This window comes from Phoca vitulina, unplaced genomic scaffold, assembly GCF_004348235.1.
Source record: "Phoca vitulina isolate PV1807 unplaced genomic scaffold, GSC_HSeal_1.0 scaffold21, whole genome shotgun sequence".
Taxonomy (NCBI): domain Eukaryota; kingdom Metazoa; phylum Chordata; class Mammalia; order Carnivora; family Phocidae; genus Phoca; species Phoca vitulina.
This window is the reverse complement of record NW_022589724.1, coordinates 21,857,105-21,869,487: the sequence shown is the minus strand read 5'-3', so window position 1 is coordinate 21,869,487 and position 12,383 is coordinate 21,857,105. Positions and strand designations below refer to the sequence as shown.

The window sequence follows — 12,383 nt, the reverse complement described above, 5'->3', positions numbered from 1 at the left end:
TTATTAAGTGACCATAATAAATAATGCAATTAACTTCAACACAGTGAGGGTACAGGTGAAGTTTCATTTGCAGACACTTTTCTGGTGAGGACTTACAGCTTCTTGTATTTCGCACCGGAAGACGTGTATTCTGAAGAGCTCTGCATTGTAATGACTTTCAGTGAAAGCAAAACAGTCACTCTCGGGAGTTCCGTCATGCCCTCTGACACAAAACAGGATTTTGTAGATAGGGTAGTTTGCTATTTCAGTGTTTGTCTGAGGATCTAAGAGTCTGTTCAGGAAAAAAAGTTACGAAGAGCTTAGAGAGATTATGGACTATTTTCACTATATCCATATTATGATTCGAGACTCATCTTTCTAGCAAGATCATATAAACCACTTTTGGTGTGCTAATCATATTAATCTTAAGTTTTTTTGTTTTTGTTTTTTTTTAATTTATTTGACAGAGAGAAACAGCGAGAGTGGGAACACAAGCAGGGGGAGTGGGAGAGGGAGAAGCAGGCTTCCTGCCGAGCTGGGAGCCTGATGCGGGGCTTGATCCCAGGACACTGGGAACATGACCTGAGCCAAAGGCAGACGCTTAACGACTGAGCCACCCAGGCGTCCCAATCTTAATAAATAAGTCATATGTGGAGGCGCCTGGGTGGCTCAGTCGTTAAGCGTCTACCTTTGGCTCAGGTCGTGATCTCAGGGTCCTGGGATCGAGCCCCGCATCGGGCTCCCTGCTCAGCAAGAGGCCTGCTTCTCCCTCTCCCACTCCCCCTGCTTGTGTTCCCTCTCTCACTGTGTCTCTGTCAAATAAATAAATAAAATCTTTTTTTAAAAAAAAGTCATATGTGGATTCCTGAAGTTATTAATTACATAATTCCATGGTACTAAAACCTACATAATCTTATGTTTTAGGGAGGCAAGCAGAAAGACAAAGAATAAGTACACAGGTTTCCTATATAGTCTGTACCTAAATAAAGACTAGATCAATGGGTAAATTAGACTACCAAAATGATCATTAAAGCTGTGTTTCTCATTACCTCCTAAAAAATGACCTAATCTGCTTTATTACTTAAAAAAATAAAAAACTGATGTGCTTTCTCAGAGTGAAACATATTCTTCTGATTCATGGCAAATAAGAGTGTACAAAATGTTAACACCTAAAAAAAGATAATTACTAAAATCAAAAGGATGCCATTCACTGAAAATCAAAGGTGTGTCATTCATTCAAAAATGTATTGGTTCAACAAATACTTACATGATACCTACAATATTTCAGGTTCTATTCTGGACACTGAAGACACAAATATGAAAGTAATGAAAAGAAACTGCAATTTCAACACTAAATGGGCAGGGCCATTAATGAGGAAAGCCCAGGGGTCCCTGTGCATAATGGAAATACACAGAAAGGGGACCTAATTCACATTCAAAGGCACTTTGATGAAAACTCTGGAAACATGGGCAAGAGAAACTGGTTTTTGTATGTCTACAGAATTAAAATGTATCAGAACAAAGTATAACTTTAGTTGGGCAGTAACTACTAAGAAGGACATAGAAATGAGCACTAAATAAATTTTATGAGAAGTTTCACATTAATAGGGGCACCTGGGTTGCTCAGTCTATTAAGCGTCTGACTCTTGATTTTGGCTCAGGTCATGATCTCAGAGTCCTGGGATCAAGCCCTGCATCAGGCTCCATGCTCAATGGGGAGTCTACTTGAGGATTCTCTCTCCCTCTTCTTCTGCCCCTCCCCCCACTCGTGTGTGCATGCTCTCTCTAAAATAAATAAATCTTTTAAAAAATGCTGATTCTGATATGTCAATATTATTATTATTGATTCTAATATGTTCTGTTAGATTCAATATGAAACTTCATATTGAACTATTGTGTCAAGCTAGCATCTGTACTGGTGGAACAGGGAAAATATAAATTGTCAGACATACTTTCAGGTCAACATATTTCAATACGTTATCTCCAAAACATTTAAATTTTAATGTACCACACACAACTAGGGTGTGGAAGAATATAAAAAAACTGTTCAAATGAGTGACTAATTTTCATATGGGTCACAATCCTTGAAGACGTAAGTGCCAGGTGAATTAAACATTACATGAATGAAATAATTATGTATTTTGTTCATCACCGCTTCTTTCTAAATCTATAGGTCAGAAATCTGATCTGAACATTTCAAGAAACTGGTCTTACCTCACAGTTCCTTCAGACACATTCGGCACTGACAGGGTTACATCTAGTGAAATCTGACACTGGCTTCTTAAGATGGACATCATCCTTAAGGCTTCCACTTCACTCCTGGGAGCATTTACTGAGGCACAGCCTAAATAAGTTAGTTTGCTGAAAACTACACTGTCCTCATCAGCAGCTGGTGTGAAAGGACTTGACCCTTCAGAATCTGAAAGAAATGGTAATGGAGGGTTACTTTCATTTTAGTATTTTGTTGACATGAATACCAAGTAAAAACCTAAAAGTTACACTTAGGTCTACAATTAAGAACTAATGAGATAATATGTCATTGCCCCAGAAGAACTGCCCATTAAAGCCAGAAATTTCACATTAAAACTCTGTCACTAACACCAAAATTTTTAGGGATTGCTTTACTGTCAATCCCAAATCTAAAATGTGATCTGAGGTTAGATCTGATTTACATTTTTGCCTCTTCTAATTTGTTTTGACTTTATAATTTACATTTAGGTCAAAAATATATTTAGTATTTTGCCACTGTGAAAAATCCTCTCTCTGTCTTCTTCCTGATCTGTATTGCTTTATTTCTCTCATTCATCATCTTAGCCACTTAACGTTCTCCCAATACCCCTGGTTTCCCTTTCCCAATAAAGCTGCATGGTTTTAACACTCTACTTTTCCCAACGAGCCTTTATAATTCCCCTATTCCTCCTCTTCTGCGGTGCCTTTCGGCTCACTTTTAAAAAACCTGGCAACTACTCCCAAAGAGCTATCTATACGGCCTGCAGCAAATATCTCTTCCCCTAGCATTATTCCTCCACATCTCCAACACTGTACTCAAATTCCTTCTTTCTTGGAAAAATCTTGAAACAAGACTTCCTCAATGTCATTTAACTGCTGTTATCTCTTTCTTTGATATCAATGACATACATTTAAAGGAAAATGAGAATGGTACATATACCTACCCTTCTCACATCCTCCTAAATCTAGAATCTGAACATTCTAGAAAACACAGATAATGGTTTTTGCTTGCTCTGACTCAAACCTAGTACAGGGTAGGCACTCACATATTAAAAACAATAACCTTCAGTTAAGCAAGCAATGCAGCAGTCCTAACCTCCTTGTCCAGGTTTCACTGGCAAGCTCATCTCTGGTTTTTGGAGCCCTACTAATGGCACAGGGTTAATGGTGGACGAAGCTGAGAGTTGGTTAGAAAGAGGTCCATCTCCTTCACCATCCAGTTGTGACCTTTCCACAAGTTCCTTGTCCCCTGGCTGGTCGTCCATTGGAGGATCCATCAGCACATCTGCTAGCTCTTTTTGCAGCTGCTGCTCACTTCCATTCCCTATAATCTAAGGGTCACAAATACATGCAATCAGCAAAGTGAGAAAGAAAGGCCAGTACTAATTCAAATGGGTCCGTATTCTAGAGAAAATCGTCAGCATTTCTTTTGATACAAAGATATCTTCTGAATGTTTTTTAAAAACAGAATAAATCAGGATCTGCAATAAGTAAGAGCTGCAGCTGCTCTCTTCTTAGTTTTTCATGGAAAAAGTGTATAGTGAATTTGAGACTATTGCCCAAAAATGTATGTGACAGTGTTCCTGAAACTTTTCTACAGTGGCCTCAACTAACAATTAAAGTATCTGTAATCTTACTTGTCTGGTGAGAAATAATCTGTTAAGAGGAGTATCTTTAGAGGCTTCTCTAATCTTTAAGAAACAGGGAAAATGTGTTTGCTTGCAAAAGTTATCATAGAAACAGACTGATTAGGTAATAAATTTTCACATGTATTTTACCACTCCTACTATAAGTCAGTCTCTTGTAATTCTAAGGGAGACTCCTCTGATATGAACAGTTTCTTAAAGTTCTGAGGCACCTGAATAAGGCTGGTATGTATAAAATGGCCTGAGGAGAAGCATTCCATTTCAATAATGTCAAGTGTTTTTCTAGAGTCATGATGGTTTATTATTAGTTGCTCAATAAGGAAGTAAACAAGTGCAAAATCAAGTGAAGACTGACCAATGCTAAGGAAAACCACAAGTGACAAAACCCAGTATTGTCACTAAATGCTTATTCAAGAAACACTAAAAAAAATTTAACAAAACAATTTAGAAAAAGTCATGATCAAGAAAGGGGGCTGATTTAGGAGGCTTTCTGAAGACTAAAACCTGACAAAAAGTTAAAACGGGTGGGGCTAGGAGATTGTTAAAGAGAATGAGGTCTTTCTGGTCAAAAAAACACAGAAGTTAGAAGCAAAATTCCAATAATAACAGACATACCTCTGGACTACCAAAGAACTCAGTTCAAACATTTTTTTATAACTCTATAAGCTTCAAGTTCCTTTGGCTGTAAATTATAATTGAGAAACAGTCTTAAGTCTTTTTTTGCTGACATTTTCCCAACGAAATCTAACATGTCAGCTACTCTTGCCTTGGAAATAAGGGCCACACAGGTGTTCAGCCTTGTGGCTTCAGTGACAATGTCTATTCCTCTGAACTTCATTTTATGTTTACAGTTACTGCTAATGGAACTACAAGTGGGTCAAGTAATTTTAACTGTTTGTTACGCCTGATCCTACACATCCATGAATGAAAATTTCTTCTTTCAGAAGTTCTACTTTCAGAAGTTTTTTAAGCCATCTAAAAAACAAACCACAGCTTAGTTCTAATTACCCTTCATTCTTTCAGAACTGGAGAGCAATTACTCCATCACCTGCAGTAAACAAAAGATAGTCTAATTGAACCTAAACTGTTTTCCAAGGGGAAAAAGAACGTAAGTAGGATAGTTACAGCTTCCTGAACACAAATGGAAAAAAGATATTAGACTCCATGTTTGTGTAATTAGTAATTATAACTGGGGAGACTATCACCAAAAGAGCAAACTAAATCAAAGAGAAGACAATATATTTTACATGTTACAAAGTACTGTTTTGTTCTTTGGTTTATAGGGTAATTAAGCTCAAGTTTTCTGTTGGGTAGGCTGCCTACATTTTCATATATTCATCAATAAAAATACACCTAAGCCTGAAAGAAAACATGTTTATATGCTTGTATTTTGTGTTTATACATGTTTATCTTGCATTCTTCTTTCGTTTATAAAGTCTATAAACATAAGAGCTGCCTTCTATTTCCTCAACTCTTCCTGAAAGACTAGGAAAAAGAAATGTATACACACAAATATGCTGATTTTTAAAAGCTGTTTAAAGACAGCAATGCAACATATGCTTTGGATGATTAGGGTCAATACAGTACTCAACAATTATGTTAGATTATTTGTGAACCTTCAATCTAATTTCAAAATTATTGTCTGTGACATTATAATATACATACTTAAACCAGTTAAGTTTTTTTCATTGTTTTTGTTTTATTTAAAAATATTTCTTTTATTAAGTAATCTCTGTGCCCAACATGGGGCTTGAACTCACGACCCTGATATCAAGAACTGCATGCTTGATCGACTTAGCTAGCCAGGCACCCTGTTTGTTTTTTAAAGATCTTATTTATTTATTTGAGAGAGAGAGAGTGAGAGAGAGATCATGAGCAGGAGGTAAATGGAGAGGGAGAAGCAGACTCCCCACTGAATAGGGAGCCTGATGTGGGACTCGATCCCAGGACCCTGGGATCATGGCCTGAGCCGATGGTAGACGTTTAACCAACTGAGCCACCCAGGTGCTCATCTGTTGTTCTCTTTTTAAAGACAGTTTTCCCTAGGCTTATCTAGGAAACATTCAGCAATGCCTTTCAGGGTTCTCAAACTTCGGCATGCATCAGAATCACCTGGAGAACTTTTAAGACACAAACTGATGGGCCCCAACTGAATTCCAATTCAGTAAGTCTGGGTGGACCTGATAACCTGCATTCTTAAAAAGTTTCCAGGAGATGGTGATACTGCTAGTCTGGGGACCATGCTCTAAGAACTAACTTTAGGTTAATGGGTTTCTTTTTTTTTAATGTTCATGGCAGCTTTATTCCAGGTATTGATCTTGGGGAATGGATACACAGACTGTGGTACATTTAACAAATGGAGTGTTGCTCAACAACAAAAAGGAACAAATTCGTGACACAAGCAACACCATGGGTGAATCTCTAAAACATGCTGCGTGAGAGAAGCCTTGCGTAATACAGCATGCACCATATGGTTCCAACTCTATGAAGTTCTAGAACAGGCAAAACTAATCCATGGTAGAAAAAATCAGAGTAGTAGCTGTCTCTGCAGTTGGGTAAGAGGGCAGATTAAGAAGGAGCATGAGATATTTTGGGATAATAGTAATGTCATTTTGATCGGAGTCTCCATTAAACAATTGTGCACGTTTGTCAAAACTCGGACAATGTTTGCCTAAAATGTGCATATATCATTGTGCATACCTAAAAAAAATAGCTGTAAATAAAATGAAACTCTATTTAATGAAATGCATGTTGAAGTATTTAGGGGGAAGTGTTCTTAGCCATGACTACACAGCATAATAACAAATATTACCAGGAAGCACGTTAAAATTCAAATATGTGCTCCTCCCTCTGTCCCCTCCTGTCCCAACCTAACAAGTAAATCAGTCTCAGAGGTAGAGCCTGGGCATATGCATTTTGAAGAACCTCCACAGGTGATTTACAAAATAGTTGGCAGGCCAGATTAGGCCAGCAGACTGTAGTTTATTGACTCCTGGTATTGATGAATAGCTTAAACAAACCAACAACTACTTATTGCTATACTTTGTGTTGTAACAGAAAATAAACCCACTATTAGCAGGGTTTTCTGTTCCCTGATGCCAACAGCTTTCTTAACAGATAACACAATCATCTCTAAAATAACACACTGCAATATTAGTCAAAGGGTAGACAAACAGATCAATGGAACAAAACAGAATCCAGAAATAGACTGACACATATACGGCCAATTGGTTTCAATAAAGTTGAGAAGATAATTTAATGGAGAAAGAGAATAAAAGAAATGGGACTGGAACAATTAACGTGACATCCATACCTATGCAAAAACATGAAGCTCAGCCAATACTTCACATCACATTCAAAAATTAATGCAAAATGGATCACAGGTCTAAATGTAAATCCTAAAGCTATAAAACTTACAGAACAAAGGAGAAAATCTATGAAAATCCTGGAACACAGAGATTTTTAGTGACAAAAAGTAGCATAAAAGAAAAAAAAATGATAGGGGCGCCTGGGTGGCACAGTCCGTTAAGCATCCGACTCCTGGTTCTGACTCAGGTCATGATCTCAGGGTCGTGAGATTGAGCCCCTGCTTCAGGCTCTGCACTCAGCATGGAGTCTGCTTGAGACTCTCTCTCCCTCTCCCCTGGCCCCTTTCCCCTACGCTCTTGCTTTCTCTCTAAAATAAAAATAAATTTTTAAAAAAATGATAAAATGTGCTTTATCAAAACTAGAAACTTCTGCTCAAAAGACACTTCAGAGAATGAAAACATAAGCCACAGACTTGGAGAATATGTATCTGATGAAGGATTTATATCCAGAATGTCTTATAACTCAATAAGGAAACAAGCAACCCAATTTAAAAAATGGGCATTTCACCAAAGGTATGGTTAACTAATAAGCACGTGAGAGAAACTCAATTCATTAGCCATTAGAGAAACTGAAACCGCCCTAGGATGATATACCTGTAAGATTGGCTAAAATTAAAATCAAAACAATGCTAACAATACCAAGAATTGGCAAAGACACATCATAACTGAAAAACTCTCACACATTGCTGGTGGGAATGCAAAATGGTAGACTCACTTCAGCTGTTTTTTTGTAAATTTTATAGTTAAATATACACTTACCATATGACTCGGTCCTAGGTATTTACCCAAGAAAATCAAAACATATGTCCTGTCTGTGAATGTTTATAGCAGTATTATTCATGATCACCAAAAACTGAATATAAATGTTTATCAACTGCTTAGTGGATAAACAAACTTCCATATATCTATACAATGGAATACTACTCAGCAATAAAAAGGAATTGATTAATACATGCAATAGCATAGATTATTCCAAGTAAAATAAGCCAGACATAAAATGCTACACCATACTGTAAGATTACATTTATATGGCATTCTGGAAAAGCACAACTTCAGGGACAGAAATCAGATCATTGGTTGCCAGGGGCTGGGAAAGAGATAAGAGGACTGATGAAAAAGAAGCACAAAGGAACTTTCTGGAGTGATAAAAATATTCTGCATCTTAATTGTGGTGATGGTGGTTATTATGTAAGAGTTTGCACTCACTAAAGCTTATAGGACTGTACACCTAAAAGGGCTGCATGTTACTGTGTGTAAATTTTACCTCAATAAACTTAAAATAGGGGATATTCATGGTGGCGAAGGCTATGCATATGTCAAAGGAGCAGGGGTTAAATGAGAAATCTCTGTACCTTCCTCTCAATTTTGCTATGAACCTAAAACTGCTCTAAAAAATAAAGTCTATTTTTTAAAAAATAGAAAAAAACATGGTTTCTATGAAAGATGCAATTTGAGAACACACTTCATTTTTTCATCCATGGTTTTGTTTTTGATAATAACCTCATTTTACAGACTCTCCTTGGGCCCACCTCATCTGCTGCCAAGATACACAAACAATCCCTAATATGTATCTACAACCCCTTCCTCAACTGTCTACTGAAGAGAAATCTTCAGCCAGATACCCCAGACCTAGTGTGTCCAACTTAAATCACTGTCTGATCCTCGTCCTGTATCCTTTTTATTTTTTTTTAATGAAGCTCTATGCCCAATGTGGGGCTCGAACACACGACCCCACGATCATGCTGTACCGACTGAGCCAGCCTGGAGCCACCTCTGCTTTTTTTTTAATTAGTGAATTACACTACTATCCACTTAGTGGGCCAATAAAAGAGCAAAATCACCCTTCATTCCTCTCATTCCCACATTACTCATAAATCCTACTGATCTTGCTCAATTGTGCATTTTTTTCCTTCCTCTCTCTGCATAGGTAATACCACAGGACAGCTTATGTTCATTTTACATAAGCCTTCTAGAAAGATGGGGAGTTTCCAAGTCCTCTCTCTCTTCCTTATGACCTGTCTTTCACACAGCCACTGAAGTTACAATTGCAAATCTTAGTTCTGGTCAAGCACGGTCTTATTTTTAAACCCACCCATGTTTCCTCAATTCCCTTAAGATAAAGCCCAAATTTGTAACTATATTCTATGAGTTCTTCACAACTCTGCCCAATTTATGTTTCCATCTCTTACCAATGACATAAAATTACTCAACTTCCCTAGGACATACCATAAACTTGCAAGCATCTAGACTTTGTACAGACTGTCCCCTTCCCTAGAAAGTAATCCTTTCCTTCTTCTTTCCGTTAAGACCAAGCTTAAATTCTGTTACCTCCTCTGGGATATCTTAATCCTGCAATATGGGGTTTAATTATTCCTTCCTTAGGAGTGTTACCATCATATAAGCATACACGTTTTAGCGAACCAGAGCTTGTACCAGACTGGGCATTATTAGATGGCAGAGATTGCTTCTTAAGTTATCTTTATATTATTCCCAAAGCTTTGGATACACTTACTGCACAATATACCTACAATACATATTTAATGAATTGAATTTTATAAATGCAAAGAATAGAAACCAAAGTAGTATTTTGACATTGGATATCCTACAGATTTTGGTTTGGTTATAAAAAATGAAATCTGAATGCTTTATTTTAGCTTTGTTCACTTACACACAAAAACAAATACCATCATTTCCTATTATTCTGAGAGTCATTAAAGGTTTAACATTTATAGTAAGAACACTGGGCAAGACCACTTAGCATGCTGCAAAACAATTTTATTTTGAAGTCCAACAAAGACTTCTAACTTAATTTAGCAGAAATATAAAAATTAAAAAAGCAAAGCAGATATGTACGGATAATACAACAAGGGCCATATTTAGATTTGTGTCCATCTCCATGTAAACTAGAGTAAGAGAAGGAGGGGAGAGTGCTTGAAGAAACAGTCCCAAATTGAAAGAAAAAAACAGTAAATATGAAGTAGCCAATTTAGCAGCTATTGTAAACACTAACATAAATATTTGCAAGGACAGAGACTGCATGATGAATGATTTATTCATAATTCTGCTTACAAAGCAGGGTGGTAGTAAAAACTGGGGATAAGAGCTGGCTTGTGGCACATCTCCAGGGGGCACCATTCACATACAGACCACGTGAACAGCAGCCCCTTAGGGCTGGCTGTACGGAGTATAGCCTGGGGAGCTGTACTTAGTTGTCCTACTTGAGCTCCACAGTAGGACAGAGCTGAGCTTGGGACATGGCTCTGACACTAACTCTGTTGGCTCTGGGCTAATTAAATTAACCTCTGGGAGCCACAACTGCCTCATCTCTAAAATGAAGGTGTTAATGTCTATCTCACAGGACTGTCATGTCATGAGGGTTCAAGGACACAATAATAATAATATGATTACAGGACATTTACTGTTTATAATTCAGGCACCATATGTAATTTTTACAGGAATTACCTCATTTCTCACATCACAGTACCTACCAATTAGTAAGCATCCAACAGTATCTCCTTACCCCACTTTCAGCTATTTAAAAAAAAAGAAAAAGATTTTTATTTTTAAGTTAATTTCTACACCCAGCCCTTACACATGGGGCTCAAACTTACAACCTTGAGATTGAGTTGCATGCTCCACCAACTGAGCCAGTGAGGTGCCCCCCACTTTCAGCTATTTCTAAATAAACTCTGACCCACCTACTGGAGCTGAGGTTTGAAAAAAGCAAATAATAACTTAAAAAAAAAAAAGTATTTGTTCTACTTTCCATTATCCAGAGAAAACTAAGAACACACCTACTATTTATGTGAAAGACCCATTACTGGAATAACATCTGTCCTTTCTAAATGTATCAAATAAAAGTAATAATTTATATGGTAGAAGTGGTTACAGGTCTATTTCCTTGAGAGCAAAACTGCATTTATAGAAGCAAGGGACAAAATGTTTCAAAGGCAACAGCCAGAGTCATTTCCTGGTGTTAATTTTCTATTCCTAACTTTATAGCCCCTGTTTCCTGTCACTGCAACAATACCAGCCAGGTCCCACTTGATTTGACAGTTATCCAAAGCTACTTTAGGCAGTTTGGGATCTTTTTACAGGAGAGATTTTGTCTTCAAGAAAGCATGCTTAGGAAAAAGCAGTGTGCACTTGAAAAAATAACAGACGATCAGAAAATTAAAGACAAATTTTGATGACCTACAGTTCCCACTACTTGTGTCAGACTGTAATGAAAATATAAATGACAATGGTTCAGACAGTAATTTTACTCAGCTTCAGTGTAAAAACTAAGGCATTTTGAAACAAGTATATAAAGCTCAGTTTTACCAGAAAGCAATGCACAAAATAACCAGAAGTCCCATTTGGATCCTGGAAAAGTATCCTTACTAATCTCAAATCCACTCACATACTTGGTTCTGTGATCTTTGATAAATCACTAAATTACTTTGTGCCTCATTTATAAACTGCAGCTGTTCTGACTATCCATCTCTTTATCTTACTGTATGAAGGAATGACCAGAGAAACAACCTAAATTACCATTAGGAATTATTAACATTAATTTAAAAAGGGGAAGGAGAAGGAACAGCACCTTGTGAATTCATCCTAAAAAGTCAACTGAAGACAGACCCAAAGTATTTGTGACTGTGTTGCAAAGTAATGGGATTATGACTGGGTTTTACTTTTCTTATTGTCTGAATTTTCTGTATCAAGCACACATTATTTTTATAACTTCAGAAAACAAATAACAAAAAGGTTATTTGGGAGAAAAAGAAAACAAGTACATTCAATTCTACTATATGCAATGATCCTGACCCTAGGCCCTTTACAATTCTCTTGATCTTTCTACACATTACAGACTCACTTCTTTGAGTAATGCTTAATCATTCTTTAAGGTTTTGCTAAATTGTTACCTATGCTTTGCTCTTCTAGGCAACAGTTAGATTGTCATATAATTCTGTTCATATCTATATTCTAGCACTTGATGAATTTTATCATGATGACATGGTTACTTATGTGTCTCCCCGCCACCACCCTGATCCCCTTAATTAAACTGTGTGTTCATGGTTCAGTTACTTTGCTGAATAAAAGATCTGCATTAGAGGACAAGATCACCTGATACTAAAAACAAGTAATATCAGCTATTTCTAAATAAACTCTGACCCAC

The 12,383-nt window shown here is 37.0% G+C and overlaps 1 protein-coding gene across 3 annotated transcripts in view; it reads right to left on the bottom strand.

Moving 5' to 3' along the window:
• The window catches only part of LOC116641192 (rab GTPase-activating protein 1), a 149,454-nt gene that overhangs the window by 106,923 nt on the left and 30,148 nt on the right, over positions 1-12,383 (bottom strand). For all 3 annotated transcript variants that reach the window (XM_032418771.1, XM_032418772.1, XM_032418773.1), the window contains 3 exons: positions 3,305-3,539; positions 2,194-2,398; positions 97-271 (listed from right to left, as the gene is read on the bottom strand). In XM_032418771.1, the coding sequence (XP_032274662.1) occupies positions 97-271; positions 2,194-2,398; positions 3,305-3,539 (615 nt within the window). The remainder of the gene's footprint in view (positions 1-96; positions 272-2,193; positions 2,399-3,304; positions 3,540-12,383) is intronic.